This window comes from Ictalurus furcatus, chromosome 20 (assembly GCF_023375685.1).
Source record: "Ictalurus furcatus strain D&B chromosome 20, Billie_1.0, whole genome shotgun sequence".
Classification (NCBI taxonomy): Eukaryota; Metazoa; Chordata; class Actinopteri; order Siluriformes; family Ictaluridae; genus Ictalurus; species Ictalurus furcatus.
Genome location: NC_071274.1, coordinates 11,317,812 through 11,339,141, shown reverse-complemented (window position 1 = coordinate 11,339,141; position 21,330 = coordinate 11,317,812). Strand labels below are relative to the sequence as shown.

Genomic DNA, 21,330 nt, shown 5'->3' with positions numbered 1-21,330 from the left:
TAACTTTTTTTTATTATTATTGTTTATTAACATGTTTACTTTAGCTGTGGCCTTGAAATTTTTGTACAGAAAATATAATTTGTTTGCAATTTATTTAAGCAACATGGGATATTACTTCAGCTGTGGCTGGGGGCAGGGAGGCCCAGTACTTCTGAAGTCTTTTGCTGGTCTCTGCATTGCAGTCATTAGTTGCCCCCCCCCCCCCTTCGTGTGTGTGTGTGTGTGTCTCAGTATCAGCTGTTTCTACTAGGACAGAGTAAGACTAGTCATTTTATTATTAATGTACAGGGTGTCCTAAAAGTCTCCATACATAGGGGAAATTAACACGTTTAGCAAAATGTCTTCCAAAAATTCATACTTTCATACATTTATGTTATATATATATATAATATATATATATATATATATATTTTTTTTTTTTTTTCAGATAGCCTTTAAGAATGCCTTTGACAAAAGAACATATTGAAATCATTCTCATGGCTGGACCAAACGAGAAGTGGAGATCCATGAACATCCACTGACGAAGGCACAACCGGCGTGGTGCCTGTAGACATAGTCCCCTATGTATGGAGACAAAGAGCCCACATAATTCAGCCCATATGTTCTCTCACTCACTCACTCACACACACACACACACACACACAGAGTTTGCTTAGACATTCAAGAAAAGGACATATAAGCATATTTATGTATCAGTGCTTAAGTGTGTTTAAAATCTGTCTTTGACACACATAGAAAAACTCTGTGTGTTTTGCAACAGGTTATGCATTTTGGCTGCACAAGAGGCATGGTATATGCAGAGGAGTTGATCTCATTGTTGAGTTACAACAATCCCAATACACTCACTCATATGTGCTCTAAAATAAACAAACCAAAATTTCTTCATTTAGAGAACACTCTTATTGCAGCAATTTATAAAATTTAAAATTATAAAATCAACTGTACACCATTATTTTAATGATCTCTCTGCAGAATCTCAATATCTTTGTCCTTTCACGATCGCTGCATGTGTATGTGTCTTAATGATCAGCTCTATGGCATAGGTTATGCTATATGTGTACAGGAGATAGGCTGTGGAAGACAATAATGAAATTGTCGTGTTTGTGTGAGAGAGAGAGAGGGTGCGCGAAAGAACATTTTATGTACATGTGTGGCTCTTTGATTAGAGACACGTGTATGCGTATGTTTAATGCTGCAATATGACTTTGGGTGGGGCTTGAAAGCGAGAGCAGACACACACAGAGGACACAGTCTCCTCTTTCTCTCCTTTCCTGTCATGACACCCAAAGCAATGCAAGATAGAAGGAAAATGAGGAAACCAATCTATGTTCTGTTGTTTATCTCTTGCTTCTCTACTCATCTGTTTTATTTAGTAGTGCTCCACCCTTCTGTGTTTCACTAATAGCCAGAAATGAAAACAAAGGCAGGGGGTTTTATGTACACAAAAGGAAAGAAAAAAGCTTTTTACAAGAAGAAAGAATGAGAATATATTTGAATAGCAAACTGACCTGGGCACACTATTCAATGAAGAGTAGAGAAGTAGCTGAGTATTTGATTTTGCTCAAAACATTTATGTTGAGTGTTGGATCTCTTCACAGTGTTAGTTTGAATGGTGTGTTTTCAGAAGGCTTCTTAAGAATATAGTTATGATGGAATCAACATTTCTAAGGTCACAGTCTGTTGAATTTTGTTTACAATTCAGATTAGTTCAAGTAGCTTTATTGTCATTTCAAACATATACAGCTGGTACAGTACACAGTGAAATGAAACAACATTCCTCCAGGACCATGATGCAACATAAAACACACTAAACACATGAGACGACACAGAACTAACTAAGATCTACACATTTCTACATAAAGCGCACATGCAAACGTGTGCTAAAAACACAAGACAGTACAGTACTACTAAAACAGGACAATAGGCATAGTAAGTGACAGTGTAGCACTGATCAGTACACAGTTATAGTGTAGAAGTGTCCGATGTAATAGGTAGTGCAGAAGATAGGTGCCAAAGAGTAACAATATAATTTAAAAATGGTATAAATGTGAACATAACATGCTATGACTTAGTCTTCTGCAGATTAGCTTATACCAAATATGGACATAGCAATTATTATGGTAAAGTGTATAACAGTGACAATAAAATAAATACTATATTTTTTATAAGTACAATAGCAGCAAAAATGCAACAGAGTCAATGCAGGAATGTGCAAATATTGCAATAGGAGTGGGATGGTGTTCAGAGAGGGGGAGAGAGAGAGAGAGTGTGTGTGTGTGTGCGTGTGCACACGTGTGTCTGTCCAGTCTCTGAGTATTGAGGAGTCTGATGGCTTGAGGGAAGAAACTGTTACACAATCTGGCCATGAGGGCCCAAATGCTTCGGTGTGTGTGTGTGAGGGGTGTGGGGGGTAATCCACAATGCTGGTGGCTTTGCCGATGCAGCGTGTGGTGTAAATGTCTATGATTGAGGGAAGAGAGACCCCAATGATCTACTCAGCTGTCCTCACTATCCGCTGAAGCCATCAATGTTCAGCGGAGAGTGGTTGCTCCGTGCTCTCCTGAAGTCAATAACCATCTTTTGTTTTGTCCACATTCAGAGACAGGTTGTTGGCACTGCACCAGTCCGTTAATCGCTGCACCTCCTCTCTGTATGCTGACTCATCATTCTTGCTGATGAGACCCACCACAGTCGTGTCATCACCCAACTTGTGGTGTGATTGGAGCCATGTATTGCCGCACAGTCGTGAGTCAGCAGAGTGAACAGCAGTGGACTAAGCACACAGCCCTGGGGGCGCCAGTGCTAAGCGTGGTGGTGCTGGAGATGTTGTTCCCGATCCGGACTGATTGAGGTCTCCCAGTCAAGAAGTCCAGGATCCAGTTGCAGATGGAGGTGTTCAGGCCCAGTAGGTTCAGCTTTCCAATCACGTGCTGAGGAGTGATTGTGTTGAATGCTTGAAATGTGTTGAATTTACATGAACAAGGAATGTTGCAAGAACTTGGTGCTAGTTTCTAGTTATTGGTCATGGCTGGTGGAGTTTGTGACTGTTAGATACAGACCATTTTATTTGCAGCAGGAATTCACTACTATTCTGTTATCAGAGTATACATTCCCCCCTGTGCTAATGCTAAGGAGGCACTCTGTGAACTGTATGGGGCTATTGGAGAACTGCAGAGCACACATCCGATGGACTGCTTATTATCACCGGAGATTTCAACCATGCAAATCTCAAGTCAGTGCTCCCTAAATTTCATCAACATGTTGACTTTGCAATGAGGGGGGCGAACATGCTGGATCTTGTTTACACAAAGATCCCCGGCGCGTACAGGGCGGAGCCCCGCCCCCACCTCGGCTACTCAGACCACATCTCTGCTATGCTAATCCCAGCATACAGACCGCTCGTCAGACGCTCCAAAACGGTTTTGAAGCAGGTGAAAACCTGGCCAGCAGGAGCCATCTCTGCTCTTCAGGACTGTTTTGAGCACACTGACTGGGACATGTTCAGAGAGGCTGCAACTGACAGCAACTCCACCAACTTGGAGGAATACACGGCGTCAGTGACCAGCTACATCAGCAAGTGCACTGATGACGTCACCGTCTCCAAGACCATCACCACACGCTCCAACCAGTAGCCGTGGATGACTGCGGAGGTGCGAGCACTACTGAGTGATGCCTTCCTTCCAGATGCGCTGAACAACTTCTACGCTCGGTTCAAGGCACAGAATGACGTGGCAGGAAGACCACCCCTCCTCCCAACGACCAGGTGCTGTGTCTAACCTGTGTCTATCCTACAAATGAGGGTGAAATATTAAAATTACAATAAAAATACACACCTTTTACAAAATTTATGTTGTTTGCATTAACACAGACAAAATGATTTTAAAAAATCTTAAAAACGAAAGCCAAAAATGTCCATAAGGACACACAAGGGTTAAAAGTAATATCATGATGAATAGAACATGAATGAAAACTGGCAGGTAATTTTGCTTCCATGTTATTTCCGTAAAGCATTTTTTTTCTTTTTTTTTTTGAATATCAAACTATTTTTAAGTTATTTTTGTAAGGTATAGCCTCACCCGGGTCCACCTTGAGTGCCTCTGTTTTCATAATGAGACACAAACTTTATAAAGCATTCCTGCATTCCTGGTGAGTGCTTCAGTAATATGAGTTTTATATACATAACTGCTGCAAGTCTGGGTTGAACATTAGGAGTGTTTCTTTACTTGGGCTTTAAAGCTGCAGTACTGAACTTTTTCCACTCTATCGCCATCTCTGTTTGAAACATAAAACTGCATGTTTCTTGCGGAGTTGATTTTTTATAGTTTTTTTATAAACGTGGGTTGTGCTTCGGCACTGCTTGTCTGCGCAGATGAATCTGATGGTTTGAGGTATTTGTACAATGGAGGTGGTGGCGGATATGGTTTTCTTGGAGTAGTCGTGAGTTGCTCTCTCTCATAGCTAACAGAAAATAAGTACAATTTTCCACATAACCCAAAAACATAGGAATGGTCTGCACTTGGATACTTGTTTCCTAACTGAATCAAGCAAACAAGTGTGCTAATGTTAGATAGCTACCTATTGAGGCACTGAAATGTCTTACCTGTTTAGCAGGAAAAAAAGCCATCTCTGCGTCAGTCTTCAGTTCCTTCAAATCTCAGAGTTCGCCACCTCTCAACAGCCATGCTGATATTTATTCTTATTTTAGCATGGCTCTGTCGCTTTCTCTTTTTGACTGCAGGTTCTCCGCAGTTTGAGGCTTCTTGGTTTTGACAACAGCTGATTGCCCAAATATCAACGATGATTGCGTTTATCCAGATTAAAAGCAGCTATCTACATGGCAAGTTTAAATACTAAGCAACTCTTGAAGGACAAGCTGCAAACACTCCACCATCCTCAGCACACACACACGTGATATAGTAGCCAGCTCTTCTTTCGGTTTACGGATGTGACGTAACCACGCAAAGGTGTGGTGACGTCAAAGGCCACGCAAGTGTTATCAAACTGGATTTCCAGTGGAATCCGACCGGATAGCTCAAATTGTAAATCGTTATTATAAGCATATCATTGCAAATTGGGGTAAGGTAAGCAGACAGTTTTGAACACTGATTTGTTTTACGTAATTGCTCAATAATTGATCTATCCATCCATCCATCTTCTATACCGCTTATCCTTTTCAGGGTCACGGGGAACCTGGAGCCTATCCCAGGGAGCATCGGGCACAAGGCGGGGTACACCCTGGACAGGGTGCCAATCCATCACAGGGCACAATCACATACACATTCACACACCCATTCATACACTATGGACACTTTTAGACATGCCAATCAGCCCACCATGGACTGGGGAGGAAACCCCCACAGCACGGGGAGAACATGCAAACTCGGCTAACCACTAAGCCACAGTGCACCCTCAATAATTGATTTGTGTTCATTTTTAACCAAATAGACCCTCACATCCACAACCTGGCTTGTTGGCTGGGATGAAGGATAGGAGCTGCTGATCAGACTCTTGGGCAGCAAATCCATTAGACTAGTAGGACCTAAGCCTAAGGGGTGTTAATTTCAATTCCACTGTTGCCCCTGTAGTAAATATAATGTTCGAATATCTGTAATGATATTCCGTGGATCTTGGACGAGTGCCTGGCGCTGGTGCACAAACTGAAGTGAGTCAAGCATGTTAACTTTGAGCAATACTGACCGCTGAACAGAAAAGTTTGACAGAAGGTGAAGGCCGAATGAGAAGCCTATTGGAATGAGGTGGCAGCCGACCTCGAGGAAGCAGCATCCAGGCATGAGTATTGACCCCTGTACCAAACCCTCAAGCAGAAAAAGCAAGTTGATAAATAACATCATCAAGAAACTGATGGAACCTTTGTAGGCTCACCCAGCAATTGCCCGCAGTGGTGGAAGGAATACTTCCAAGAGCTACTCCAACCATGATCCAGCTCAAGGACAGCCAGCAGAGCCACTGCTCATCAACCGACCTGAGAATCCATTCCTCAACAGCAAACCAACTGTTCTACGATATGATCACTGAAGAATAGAAAGGCTCCTGTAATGGATCAAATCACCACTGAATATCTTAACTCTATTGGTTGTACAGAACACCTCTAGTGTTCAAACAGTGCAATTGCATTAGAAGATGCATAATCAATAGAATGCTCATATCGCACATTTCCACTGTGCACATCATCACATTTGTACATTGCGATGCATCATGTTAAGATAATTGTAAAGCTACAGTCCATGGGTTTTTTGTTTGAAAAAATTATAGCTGTAGGTCAGCCAATTTATCCTTGTTGTAGAGTTTGTATCAGAACCCAGTTGTGATGAGATCATCATAGCCAGATAGTGACTAATGTAAGGTATTAAGTTTTCCCATATTTTTGTATTTCAGACTCTGTTATAACAGGCAAAATAGTGATTTGAGGCCCCAGTCATCTGATCTTTTTTTTGTAGTTCCTATTGGAATGTGTTTTAAAGCATCCTGAATTTAATTAAGTCAGCTACATTCTGCACTTTTATTATGAATGCTTGTAAACAGCTCTTTAAACAAAGTGTCTGAATTGAGGTTGGAATTCGTCTTCAGTCAGTGCGTTTACATGGACAACAATAATCCACTATTAACCCGATTAAGACAATACTGTGATTAAGAAACTACCATGTAAACAGCAATTTTTTATTACCTTAATCTGATTAAGGTCATACTCAAAGTAAACACTAATCGAATTAAGACATGTGGAGTACTCCTATTTTATTCTCATTATGGACGTGTATTACAGACATGTAAACACCTTAATCACATTATTAACTTCATGTGAGAGTTTTCACCTCGTTTTGCGACAGGACACAATCACACACGGCAGTGCTCAACATTTTACAGCGAACAAGAGAGCACAGCCGCATCCCAAACCGCATCCTTGCCTACTATAGGCCTGTAGTGGGGAAAATTACATGTATCTTGGCTACTATATAGACAGTAAGTACGCGGTTTGGGATGCAGCCCACGGCTTCAAGCAGTCTATTTGCACGTACAGCATGACAAATAATTAACTGCACTTAAAGCGTTCGTAAAAAAATTACATAAAAACACCCAAAACTGTATAGGGTAACAGAACGAAGACGAACTGTATGTTGATACGTGAAATTCTGGAGGGACAGCGGACAGCGTGGCGCGGTGATGTAATGACGTGTGCCGTTAATCTAATTATGTTCTATAACATGTAAAATGGGTACATGAAAGGAGCATTTTAAAAGCGACTCATGTAAAAACCTTAATCACACTCTTATCTTACTCAGAATAAGGTCAATAATTAGATTACTGCTGTCTATTGTAAGGGAAATAGCCCGGGAAAGGGCTGAGCACAGACTCACAAGAGGCAGGTTTTAGTGATCCAGTGGTTAGTGTTTTATTTTTCCATGTGGGTGCTGTCTGCAGTGAGGAGGCATGTGTGTGTGAGTGTGAGGGGGTTTTGTGGTGGTGTGGCTGGCGTTGCAAAGCTCCCGAGGGCGTGTCGGGGTTCCCAGGAGGTGTGTGGGGGGTTTTCCCGTGCCGTCATCCACCGCCGTATGCGATCTCACCATCCGGCGGCCTCGTCCGCACTCGAACCTTCGGGGAGAGAAGGAGAGAGCGAGAGAGAGAGAGAGATTTGCGTAATGGTGGTGTCGTGCTAAAGGTCGGAATACCTCTATGTTGCTGAAGAACGCACACGTAGTCTGTATCTTAGCCGTCCCTTTCGTACAGGCGGAAGAGCGTCCTTTTATACTCTTCCGCCGTCGCCTGAGTGGTGGAATTTTCCCGACGGACTCCCCAATCGCCGGCCGGTGTAGCGTCGACGGTCCTGCCCCACCGTGACGGTCCTTCCGGCTGATGGTGTGTTTGGCACGAGGCTGTCCACTTCGTGCCTGCGTGGCAGTCGGGGAAGGAGCGACTTTCTTATTATGCGCGCCGGCTGTTGGTCCGTCGCGAAAGTACCCCCCCCCCCAGCTCCGAGCCTACTGCCGCTCGGGGGCGGGCCCAGAGTGTGTCTCGCTGCGAGAGCCCATCTGCATTACCATGTTGGGCCCCTGCCCAGTGCTGGACCTGATATGAGAAGTCCTGTAAGGCGAGGAACCAGCGGGTTACCCTGGCAGTCGTGTCTTTGGCCTTGGCCATCCACTGTAGGGGGGCGTGGTCCGTTACGAGGACGAAGTGCCGGCCAGCCAGGTAGTACCACAGCTCCTCGATGGCCCATTTTATTGCCAGGGCCTCTCGCTCGACGGTTGCGTATTTCCTCTCAGCGGGGGACAACTTCTGGCTGATATAGAGGACCGGGTGTTCTTCTCCGTCGAAGGTTTGCGAGAGAACTGCGCCAAGTCCGGTCTCGGACGCATCGGTGTGCACCGTGAATGGGAGGGCAAAGTCCGGGTTGCGCAGTACCGGCGTGCTGGTGAGGGCACATTTCAGGGCTTGGAAGGCCCTCTCTGCGTCGGCTGACCACCTAACCCGGTCTGGCTGGCCCTTCTTTGTGAGATCTGAGAGGGGGGAAGCTACAGCAGAGAAGTTAGGCATGAACCTCCGGTAGAACCCCGCCAACCCCAAGAAGGCACGTACCTGTTTCTTTGACGTGGGTGAAGGGTAGTCCTTTACGGCCTCGATTTTCTTTGTTTGTGGCTTCAGCATCCCCCGGCCAATGCGGTATCCCAGGCACTGGGCCTCAGTCAGCCCTAGGTGGCATTTCTTGGGGTTGGCTGTCAGGCCGGCCTCCCGGAGCGCCTTCAGGACCTCCCCTAGATGAAACAGGTGGTCTGCCCATGTGGAGGAGTGGATGACTACGTCGTCCAGGTAGGCAGCTGCAAACATGCAGTGGGGCCGCAGGAGGATGTCCATCAACCTCTGGAATGTTGCGGGTGCCCCGTGTAGCCCAAAGGGGAGAACCCAGTACTGCCAGTGGCCGTGCTAAAGGCCGTCTTGGGCCTTGCGTCCGGCGCTAGCACAACTTGCCAGTAACCTTTGGTCAGGTCCAGGGTAGATATGAACCGGGCCCTCCCCAGTCGCTCCACGAGGTCGTCCACTCGGGGGAGGGAATAGCTGTCGAACTCCGATACCTGGTTCAGCTTCCGGAAGTCATTGCAAAGCCGCATACTCCCGTCCGGCTTCGGCACGACGACGATGGGGCTGGACCAGGGGCTGCTGGACTCCCCTATGATGCGATCCCGCAGCATTCTGCCAATTTCTTCCTCGATGGCTTTGCGCCGGGCTTCTGGAACACGGTAGGGTCTTTGTCTTACCACTATGCTGGGAGGAGTTTTGATCTCGTGGTGGACCAGCTGTGTCATCCCTGGGGAGGCCGAAAACACATCAGAGAATTGGTCTACCAACTCGGTGAGCTCCTGTTTCTGGGTGGGGGTAAGGTCCTCCCCCAAACCGACCAAGGTACGCTTGCCATGGTCTGTGTCCCGGGCCGCGTACGCCGACACTACTGGTGCCGGTTCCACCCACTTCTTTAGAAGGTTCACGTGGTAGAGCTTCTCCACTGCGCGCTTACCGGGCTGTTGCAGGCGGTAGTTGACGGGGCCCCGGCGCTCGAGGACCGTATACGGGCCTTGCCACCGGGCCAGGAACTTACAGGCGCTGCTGGGTACTAACAGGAGGACCCGATCCTCCGGCTGGAATTCTCGGGGCTGCGCCGGGCGGTTGTATACCCTTCGTTGCTCCTCCTGCGCGGTGCGCATGTGCTCCCGGACTATTGGAGCTACCCGATCGATCTTCGCTTGCATCTCCTGCACGTATTCGACAACTGAGCGAAATGGGGACGGTTGCTCCTCCCAGGCTTCGCGGGCCACGTCCAACAGTCCCCGCGGGCGCCGTCCGAAAAGGAGCTCAAAGGGGGTGAAGCCCGTGGATATATGGGGGCACTCTCGGACGGCGAAAAGCACGTAGGGGAGGAGGAGGTCCCAATTCCTCCCCTCCTCGTCCAGCATCCGTTTGAGCATCCGGTTGAATCGCTCGACCAGCCCGTCGGTCTGCGGGTGGTAAACCGACGTCTTAAGGTGCTTCACCTGTAACAGTCGACACAGATCGGACATTAGTTTAGACACAAAAGGCGTACCTTGGTCGGTCAGCACGTTCTTTGGGATCCCCACCCGACTGAACAGGAGTACCAGCTCTCTCGCGATGTTGTGGGAGGTGGCTTTGTGCAGCGGCACCGCCTCGGGGTACCGGGTGGCATAGTCGACAATGACCAGGATGTACTCATGGCCCTGGGCAGACTTGGGAAGGGGGCCCACGAGGTCCATGCCCACTCGCTCGAAGGGGACGCCGATAATGGGCAGAGGGATAAGGGGCGCCGGCGGGGGCCTCCGTGGGGCAGTGCGCTGGCACTGCGGGCATTGCTGGCAGAAAGCCCGGACCTCCGCATCCATCCCGGGCCACACAAAGCGATCCCTCAGCTTCTCTAGGGTGTTTTTTGGCCCCAGGTGGCCGCCGAGGGGATGGGTATGAGCCAGATGCATTACTGTTTGAGTCTTTGGTTTGGGCACCACCAGTAGGTTCACCTGCTCCCCGCGGCGGCAGGCCCACTGATAGAGGAGACCGCTCCGGACGAGAAAGTACGAGGTAGGGAGTCTCAGGTCAGGGCTCTGGTCGACTCCCTCTATCACTCGCACCTGGGCCCAGCAGTGCTTCAGGCGGTCGTCCTCTTTCTGCTCCCGTCCAAACTTCCCCTCCCGGTTCACCTAGTAAAAGACAGAAGACAGAGGGTTAGTGTGTTGGGGGGCCTTACCTTCCGTGGCGGCGTCTCCCTCGTCCTGGGCCAGGTAGGTCTGCCGGGCCCGGGTCCTCTTCGTGCGTCGCCGCGGCTTGCCGGACTCGATCGTCGGGCCCATCGGGAATCCTGGCCAGTCCCTTCCAAGGAGCAGGGGCACCAGGAGCTCGGGGATCAGGCCCACCTGGAGGGGCCAGACACCGGCTTTACCCCGGATCTGGACCTCGGCTGCTGGCACTTCCCGGGTGTCCCCATGGATGCAGGTTACGGTGAGAACCCCCCCCCGGGCAAAGTCCATTGGGTAGAATGGATGGTCGGGCGAGGGTCACCGTGCTCCCGGTGTCCAGCAGGGCGGTTACCGGGCTCCCCCGACCCACACCGTCAGGGTGGGGCCATCCGGCGGCTGCCGTAAATGGAGGGCACACCCCGCTAATCATGGCTTCTGGGGTGGCCTGGCGATTTCCATCTCCGGCTCCGTGGGCATGGGCTCGTCCACGGAGGTTACACGGACGGGTGATCTCCGGTGGGCCCTCCAGGTGCTGGGACGGGGTTGGCGGTCGGGCCGGGGGCCAGGGGCACCAAAGGGCATGTTGGGGAGCCGTTGTTCACCTTGGCTGAGCTCAAGGGTGGCCATGGTTCGCTCGAGGGTGGTTAGGAGCTCCTGGGGTGTTGCCGGTACTTGCGCCCCTACGGCCTGGTGTTCTGTGTGGGGCAACGCCCTCAAGAAATGGTTTATGGCCACTTTTTCCACCACCTCCGCGGCGGTATGCCGGTCCGGCTGGAGCCACCTTTTGGTTATCCGGACGAGGGTGTTCAGCTGTCCGCGTGGTTGGGCCCCTGGCCGATAGGCCCAGCGATGGAACTCTGTCGCTGCCTGGTAGGGGGTTTGCCCGCACCACGCCAGGATTTCCTCCTTCATCATCCCGTAGTTAGCCGCTTCCTCCGGCTCGAGGGCATAGTAGGCCGTGCATGCTTCTCCTGTGAGCAGCGGGCCGAAGGCGCGAGGCCAGTCGTCCCGGTCCCATCCCTCTCAGTGGGCAATACCCTCAAAGGCCTTGAAGTACACCTCGAGATCTTCCTCGGGGGAGAGGGGGGGCAGCAGGCGGCAGATCTCGCATCCCAGGTCGGGGAGGGGTAGGGCGGCCGCGGGGGTCTCGGTCCTCAGGTCAACCAGTGTCTGGGTTGCGACCTGAAGGCTTTCGGCGAGCTGCTGTGTAATGGCTTGCTGCTGGATGCTAGTCTCCAGCAGGTGTTTCAGTGCGGGGTGCATGGTTCTTTCTCTCTCTCGTTTTTTTTTTTCAGTGGTTGTTATCGTTGGCGGGTCTGTGCTCGTGCCCGCATTCTCCACCAGTGTAAGGGAATTAGCCCTGGGAAGGGCTGAGCACAGACTCACAATAGGCAGGTTTTAGTGATCCAGTGGTTAGGGTTTTATTTTTCTATGTGGGTGCTGTCTGCAGTGAGGAGGCGTGTGTGTGTGAGTGTGAGGGGGTTTTGTGGGGGTGTGGCTGGTGTTGCGACGCTTCCGAGGGCGTGTCGGAGTTCCCAGGAGGTGTGTGGGGGGTTTTCCCGTGCCGTCATCCACCGCCGTATGCGATCTCACCATCCGGCAGCCTCGTCCACACTCGAACCTTCGGGGAGAGAGAGAGAGAGAGAGAGATTAGCGTAATGGTGGCATCGTGCTAAAGGTCGGAATACCTCTATGTTGCTGAAGAACGCACACGTAGTCTGTATCTTAGCCGTCCCTTTCGCACAGGCGGAAGAGCGTCCTTTTATACTCTTCCGCCGTCGCCTGAGTGGTGGAATTTTCCCGACGGACTCCCCAATCGCCGGCCGGTGTAGCGTCGACGGTCCTGCCCCACCGTGACGGTCCTTCCGGCTGATGGTGTGTTTGGCACGAGGCTGTCTGCTTCGTGCCTGCGCGGCAGTTGGGGAAGGAGCGACTTTCTTATTATGCGCGCCGGCTGTCGGTCCGTCGCGACACCATGTAAACATAGTCAGTGGTGGTATGTATCGCTAGGTCACAGTCATAAAACTAAATTCATTAAGTTTCTGAAACATGTCCACGTCATAGCATGTAAATAGATGCCTTTGATTAATTTAATAGATCATCTCTGAGACAAAAAGCCACATTATGACAAGCAGTGAAAATCATAGTTGGTCCTTTTTACTATGTTGCAGTATTGTTGTTGTGGGACCTTCCGTGTTAGACTGTGCAGTAGAATAGAGTTTTCATGAAGCCATCGTTTATGTATGGAATATTTGTAATTCATGTTAAAGTATGCTTAAGGAACTACTTGTTATTTTCAAGCATTTTGTAATATTTCCAAGTTTCTATGAAATATATCTTATGACTTTACTGTGAAAATCAAGCCATTATATTTTTTTAAAAATACATTGTTGTACATGTTAATTGAGTTTCTCCAACAGATTTTCCTGGGGGCACTCTTACATAATACACTTATGTCATTAATATCCATTAGTTGACTCAAATTTGTTGTGACTGCTGTGGTGCAGAGCGGGCATCTTTCTAATCAAGAGGGTGTTTCAAATATAGCGAGAAACAAACACTGATATAACATATTTTGTTTCATATTTATGAAAATTAATATGCAGCATAACCTGTTTCATTTCACTGTCCCATCACTGTGTATAAATGTTTCTTCAATATTTAATATTGATTAGAATTCAGTATGGCTGGAAGTAATTACTATCTAATACAAATACAATCTAATACTATGGGTTAACAAGCAGCAGCTGCCCTAGGAATATTTAATTAAATTTTGTATTTAAGCACAAGCAGTCTTACAGTGTGTATATATGTAACTGTTGTTCTAGGACTAGTTGAGTCTTTCTGTATGCTTATTTCCTTGCTGAGTACAAATAAAGTTGACTGTGAACTTACAGGGGTAACCTACAAAATCTCCTGGCTGTCATGTTCCACCTCTAGACATTTAGAGAAGGGACACTAGAGGTGGACACTAGACACTAGTCTAACCTTTCCCATGAAAGGTTAGACTAATCCCCCTTACTGTTATTTTCTGTGTGCTGGGGCAGGGACATCACTCCAAAAGACACCAACAGACGACAAAGTCATTAAGAGAGCTCGATCAGTCAGGGGTTCCAGACTAGACACAGTGGAGATTATGGTTGAGAGGAGGATTTTGTCCAGGCTCACTGTGAACATGAGCAATCACTTGCACCAGCTCCATCCAACAATCACTGCACAGAGTAAAAAGTAAACCTGTAAACTGTAAATGATATTCTGTAGATTATGGGCTCTGCAGCCACTTATCAGCATTCAGTTGCAGAGGGACACAGTATGAAACCATTTGAGTGGTTTGGGCTGGCAGCGGGTAGCACTAACATGACTTGTGCTGTATCCTGCAGAACTCCATCCATCCTCTGTTGTGGTGCCTGATCACCCAGTGAAATACCGCATTTAACAAAATATTCGCACTTCATCTGAAACGGTTTAGGTATTTGATCAGTGTCACTTTGGATGAAAGTGTCATCCAAATGAGCAATTCTAAACGAGTTGTTTCTGGTCTGTTTTTATTAGTGGGCTGAGAAGCTGGGCCTTCTGCCCTTTTCTCTTCCTGCTACACCACAATACAGGAGTTTAACATTTGCCTTTTGTAATGGACACCTACAAATGTCATTTTTAAATAACGATTCATAATGACTAGGGCTGCAACAACTAATTGATAAAATCGCTCATAATCGATTATGAAAATCGTTGGCAACGAATGTCATTATTGATTAGTTGGTCTGCTGACGTCATGGGGGCGTTTACGTGTGACGTCGCTTTCATGAAAACACAGGCGCAAACACGTGCAAAATGGCAGAGAAAACAGATAACCCGGCGGCAAAAAAAAGTGTGTGTCCCAAGTCATCTAAGGCATGGGAGCATTTTACATTAAATGCAGCAATGGAGACGGTAACTTGCATGTTATTCAAAGCTGAGCTTGTGTGGCACGGGAGTACCACAGTGATGCACGAGCACATGAAACGAAAACAAGTTGGTGTCACGGATGAAGGTGAAACAACAGCACGGTAAGCAAAAACCTGAGTATATCCACATTATATGAACATGTGAAAATGTTGTAGTCTAGTTTAATTTCATGCTATTGTGTAAACAGCTTTGTTTACTAACTTCGTGACAGTCACACTAGATGTATTTTGTCTCGAGCATCAGGTTGCGCAGCATATTGGTGGATTAAAATAGCGCTACCACAGAAAGAGTTTAAATTAAAGCGGTGTGAACAAAGTGAAACACTAAATCTAAAGGCAGTTGGTAACAGCAGCAGTAAAAGATTTTTTAGTCACTGTAGTGGTTTTCATCGAATGCTTATGCATTTGTGCATTAGTGCATAATTGTTCCTGTCCTTTTAAACAAGACTGTGAGCTTGCTGCGTTTCTCTGTGTGTCTGCTACAATTAACTTTTATCTGTTTTTCAAATGTGATCTACTGCGGCTCTACTATGTTATATAAATTAAATGAATGAATTATATATTTGAGATGTTTTTGGCTTATATTGTGACATCTGAAGTACAGTGTGTCTGTAAAATAAATTTAACAAAAATGGTTAAAACATGTATTAATTAGATTTTATTTAGATTTCTTATATTAATCATTGTTGTCAACTTATCAGCAATTATCATTATAAACAATGAAAATATTAATTTACATATAAATTGCTTCCTACATACTCAATTACTGTTTGTTTTTTGTTTGTTTGTTTGTTTTTTTTTTAATTTCAAAAAGAAACCGTTCTCCATGAGTGAATTTGTTCAGAGGAGAAATCCCCCATGCACTCCTCAACAATCAGCCACTGTAACAGATGCTATCCTATATATTTTTAAAACTCAATTTTTGGCTTTGTTTTTGATTATTTATATTTTGGATATTATGTAAAGTTTTGCTGCTTAAAACTGGACAAACTGTAGACAATGACAAATGTTTTATTTAAGGTTTAAATGTAAAAATTAAAGATTATATTAGTAAAACTGGATGTGCCTTTTGCATTTTTTTAAAAGTACATGCACAAATACCCTGATTTAGGGGTTTATTTTGTTATAATAAACAAAATCTAATTGAAAAAAAGTTTAGCTTTTTATCCGATTAATCAAAGAAAAAAAAATCATCCGGTTATCAAAATAATCGTTAGTTGCAGCCCTCATAATGACTAATAACTAATGAAGTTTAATCATTTCATATTTATTATGATTATACTTATTAAATAACACAGCTCTTCATTTATTGTGGTGTTGAACTAAAATCAGGCATTGTGAATGCTATTCTTCTAACTTGTTTATAATGTTTAAAGACAACCAAGTAGCTTCTGTGTGTCCCCCAAACCCCCCCCCCCACACACACACACACACCCCCAATCACACTTGCAGAGCTCCCACTTGGCGATGATCGACACTCTGATGATGGCATATACAGTGGAGATGATCAGTGTTGAGAGAGTGCTGACCTGTGTACAGAAATACTCACCATTCTTTCCAGAGGAAGACTTCCCTTATGATGCTGAAGAAGCTGTGACCACCTGGATTAACAAGGTGAGATCCTGGACCCAGCCATTCGTGTTTAAAAATAATTTTTTGTTTTTCTTCTCTAAAATGTCAGATTATTATTAAAGTAGTAATTTTTAAATATATATTATTTGGCCACTACAATAAACCATTCTGTAGCTACTACAAAGCTAATTAGGTTCTCTGAGTTTAAAGGCTGCTTGAAATTAACTTTATTAAAACACTTTCTGCTATCTAGTAGTCCTTGGACAAGAGTTAGTGTTTTCGAATCGGGGAATGCACCGATGGTGCACACCATTCACAGAACAGCTTCCACCTAAAGGCCTACAAAATTGTGTACTAGGGGCTGTTGCTTTTAGGAGTATTTCCTGGTCTGCTCTCAGTCCTCAGGTAATGATTAATTCCACAGGGCCAAATTTAACTGGATGACCAGGGTGAGGGTGCCAAGTGTTGCATCCATTTGGGACAGTCGATGGAGGGAGCTACTACGGTTTTCCGACCACTGGTAAAAGCAGTTGTAGAATTCAAATTCTTGCTGCCCATCTCAGGGTCACGAGCAGTCCTATTTGTTGAATTGCACAGTGCTTAGCTGTGCAAAGTGGGAAGAATAAGCAGTAGAAGAAGAAAATCTTTTTAGTAGATGGTGATTACATCCTGTTCCATTGGGCTGTTTAATTTTGACAGGGAGTACCACAACATAAATGTGTGGACTTACACCTTGCCAATTTTTTCCCCACCTAAGCTTCAGACACTACTTCCCTGGGTGTATGCGCGATCTTGACAGTACATGCGCTGCACCAATGTACAGCTCTGACAGATGAGTTGACCAAGTATAATAATGTCTGCCACACCTTGGGGTGACACTGTGACTAGCATTCTCAGTAAATCTAGCTCCTTGCTGATGAATTGTGTGGGGACTGAGCACTTTAATGTGTGTGAGGAGAATGGAATGCTCCTTGATACCAGTCATCCAAGTACAGTAGTGTTCTTATGCCATTGACCATGATGGCAGAAAAGGTTCTATGTATACATCTCAGAATACACTGGCTGTAAGGATTTGCCCATTCAGCCACAAGAGCATTAGTGAGGTGTTGTTCAGTGGGGTTGAGGTCAGGACTCTGTGCTGACCACTAGAGTTCTTCCACTCCAACCTTGGCAGACAATGTCTTCATGCACTTTGTGCACAGGAGCATTATCATGCTGGAACAGGTTTGGGCCCCTTAATTCGAGTGAAGAGAAATTGTAATGCTACAGCATTCAAAGAAATCTTATACAATTATGTGCTTTGAACTTTGTGGTGGTCAGGTGTCCAAAGACTTTTGGCCATGTAGTGCACCTGTGATGCTAGAGTGAGACAGAGGGGTAGAAATCTGATCTGATGCAGTCAGTTGTCCCTTACTTCTGTAGATTTAAGTGCTTGCCTAAATACTAGAAGCAACATGGCAAATGCATTTCCATTATGTGCCACACACAGTGCAATATTATTTGCATTAGGGAATCACTGGTATCTCTGCATATATATATATATATATATATATATATAAATATATTTGGTGATAGGCATCAATGGTCCAACCTGCTGCTGATCCATCATTTTAGCTATAATGCATACAATGGATTTTTGAGCACAAAAGAGCTATCTGTACAAATTCCCCTTTAATGTTTGTACTATGGCATAGTGAATTCTGCCATATCAAGCACTGTGTGAAAGGATGCATTCAGGGCTGTGCGTTGCCTACCATTATCCAATCGTACTAAGCCCACTGCTATATCAGGAGAGGCTGCCATGGCTAATTTAGAGCCCATCAACTGTGTCTGTGAGCTAGCAGGGACAGACTCGGACCCATTTTCATATGGATTTTTTTCGACCCATTTCAGAGGATGTCCAAGTTGGAAACTGCTGATGCCATGGACACTGAGAATCACCTGGATACCTCAAACTGTAGATATAAGTGGATAACTGGTATACTTGTGGTTCAAGTCATACTGTATCTCACTGTGACTTTGCTAAGAGGTCTCGGGTATACCTGTGCAGGGATACATGCACATGTGCACAAGAAGGAATCAGATGATTCTCAGTGTCCATGGCAGTTAAGAAGAGTGAAATAGAGCTCACTTGCAGCTTGTTTGTGTGTTTCATTGCAGGTTAATGAATACTTGAGAGAGACCATGGCTCAAGAGCAAAGAGTAGGAAACACACTTGAGGCCAAACCTGCAGTCCAAAAGGTGGGTTTTATACAAAGATATGTTCAATTTATAAATCTGATTACTGGGACTAACAAGGAGACTTACAATGTGAATACGGGGCACATTCTATACGTATTGGTGACCACTGCAAAGAACTGAGACTACTAACTTGCACATACTAAACACATAGTGACTAAAGGTTTGTTAATAAAATACTACAAAAATGGAAGGTTATGATGGTCATTATTCTATGACTGAATTGAGGACCACCAAAGTAATTTCATTCAGAACTAGGGAAGTATTCTTGTTTACTCATTTTCATGCCAAAAACTATTCACTTTGTGACCATGACCCCACATGAGAAGCCTATAGAAGTTCCATGCCATGTCACACTCATCCTATGGCCATTCAGCCTGAGTGACACAGGTGTCCTAATGGGTCTCCACTCAGTCGTAGAACCATAATTACATATGTAACATTCAACTTCCTTTTGTTCCAAACTGTCAGGGCCGTTTCCTTTAGAACTAGTTGAGTTGTTATGAGAGTTCATAACACATTTTGAAGTTACATCATATCAAACAATACTAGAGAACTTTCCAAAATACACTGATCAGCCATAACATTATACCACTGACAGGTTAAGTCAATAACATTGATTATCACCTGTCAACGGGTGGGCTATATTAGGCAGCAAGTGAACAGTCAGTTCTCAGTGTTGATGTGTTGGAAGCAGGAAAAATGGGCAAGCATAAGGATTTGAGCGACTTTGACAAGGGCCAAATTGTGATGGATGACTGAGTGAGAGCATCTCCAAAACGGCAGGTCCTGTGGGGTATTCCCAGTATGCCGTGATTAGTACCTACCAAAAGTGGTCCAAGGAAAGACTACCAGTGAACCAGCGACAGGGTTATGGGCGTCCAAGGCTCATTGATGTGTGTGGGGAGAGAAGGCTAGCCCGTCTGGTCCGATCCCACAGAAGAACTACTGTAGCACAAATTGCTGACAACGTTAATACTGGTTATGGTAGAAAATTGTCAGATCACACAGTGCATCACAACTTACTGCGTATGGGGCTGCTAAGTTCCCATGCTGCCCCTTCTACCACAGAAGGTGCTTACAATGGGCATGTGAGTATCAGAACTGGACCATGGAGCAATGGAAGAAGGTGGCCTTGTCTGATGAATCAGTGGACGGCCGGGTGTGTGCCCGGTGCTTTACCTGGGGAAGAGATGGCACCAGGATGCATTATGGGAAGAATACAAGCTAGCTGAGGCAGTGTGATACTCGGCAATGTTCTGCTGGGAATCTTTGTGCCCGGACATTCATGTGGATGTTACTTTTACACGTAAACTTTGTTGCAGACCAAGTACACCCTTCATGGCAATGGTATTCCCTAATGGCACTGGTCTCTTTCAGCAGGATAATGTGCCCTGCCACACTGCAAAAATTGTCCAACTTGGCCTCCACATTCCCCAGATCACAATCCAATCGAGCATCTGTGGGATGTGCTGGACAAAGAAGTCCAATCCAAGGAGGCTGCAACTGACAACTTGCAGGACTTAAAGGATCTGCTGCTAACGTCTTGGTTCCAGGTACCACAGAACACCTTCAGAAATCTTGTGGAGTCCATGCCTCGAAAGGTCTGAGCTATTTTGTTGGCACAAGGGGGACCTACACAATATTAGGCAGGTGGGTTTAATGTTATGGTTGACCAGTGTAATACTAAACCCACACAAGAATTACTCAAGGCTCCCCATAATGCCACTCAGGTGGTAGCTATAGAGTACATCCAATTCCTTTTAACAGAAGAAGGTGCCTCTTGACCGTCTTGCTCAATCACAGTCTAACTTGTCTTTAGACAGTGGAGCCCTCTTGGGGTGTTTTCTATGACACACAAACAGCTAGTCAGTGGCCTGCCCACTGTCTATCACTTCCACTATATCACTCTTATTATCTTTCTGGACAGCTCTCATATCACACCATTTGACAGTGCACAAACCTTGGGGTAGTCCTTGATAACCAGTTTATCAGATCTGAAAGGAAGAAGACTGTTCCAAGTAATGGTTTACTTTATATTCAGTCAATCAGGCATACATTACTCAACTCCGAAGCTTGAGAGCATATCTAGCGAGAACTCAGCTAACCCAGGCTAAACAGGAACAAGAACAACACCCCCCATAATGCATCAGTCTTCTTAAAGGGGAATGCTCTCTTTTCAGATTGGAGTGGCACATGCACTGGCATTTTAGGAGTTACAGTTTCAGGCAAAACAGTTTCTTCTTGTGATGCCATGGTAACACAGGGGACCACTCTTCCATGTAGCTGGCCAACATGTCTGTGGTGTATTTGTCCATTGAACTTCCTAACCAAATCTGAAACCGGACTGGTGGCCTCCACAATGACTACATTTACATGGACAACAATAATCTAATTATTGACCTTATTCTGAATAAATCAGTATTATGATTAAGGTGTTTGTTTACATGAATTGCTTTTATAATACTCCTTTCATGTTCCCGTTTTACATGTTATAGAACATAGATCGATTAATGGCACACGTCATTACGTACCCTTGCCATGCTGTCCGACGTACCCTCCTGAATTTCACGTATCAACACAGAGTTCATCTTCATTATGGTAACATATACAGTTTAGGGTGTTTCATTTTTAACTTAGCAAAAGCTTCAAGTGCAGTAAATTATTTGTCATGCTATACGTACAAATAGGCGACTGCTTGAAGCCATGGGCTGCGTTCGAAACGGCATACTTACTTACTTACTATATAGTAACTGAAATACATGTATATCGCCTAATATATAGCAGGTAAGTATGCAGTTTCGGACACAGCCATGCTCTCTTGT

General features: G+C 45.6%; 1 protein-coding gene across 5 annotated transcripts in view; it reads left to right on the top strand.

Annotated features, from left to right (window-relative positions):
• The window catches only part of camsap2b (calmodulin regulated spectrin-associated protein family, member 2b), a 105,600-nt gene that overhangs the window by 28,887 nt on the left and 55,383 nt on the right, over positions 1-21,330 (top strand). For 2 of the 5 annotated variants that reach the window (XM_053651486.1, XM_053651487.1), the window contains exons 3-4: positions 16,148-16,309; positions 18,428-18,508. The exons of the other annotated variants lie outside the window; for them this stretch is intronic. In XM_053651486.1, the coding sequence (XP_053507461.1) occupies positions 16,148-16,309; positions 18,428-18,508 (243 nt within the window). The remainder of the gene's footprint in view (positions 1-16,147; positions 16,310-18,427; positions 18,509-21,330) is intronic. 5 annotated transcript variants of the gene reach the window in all.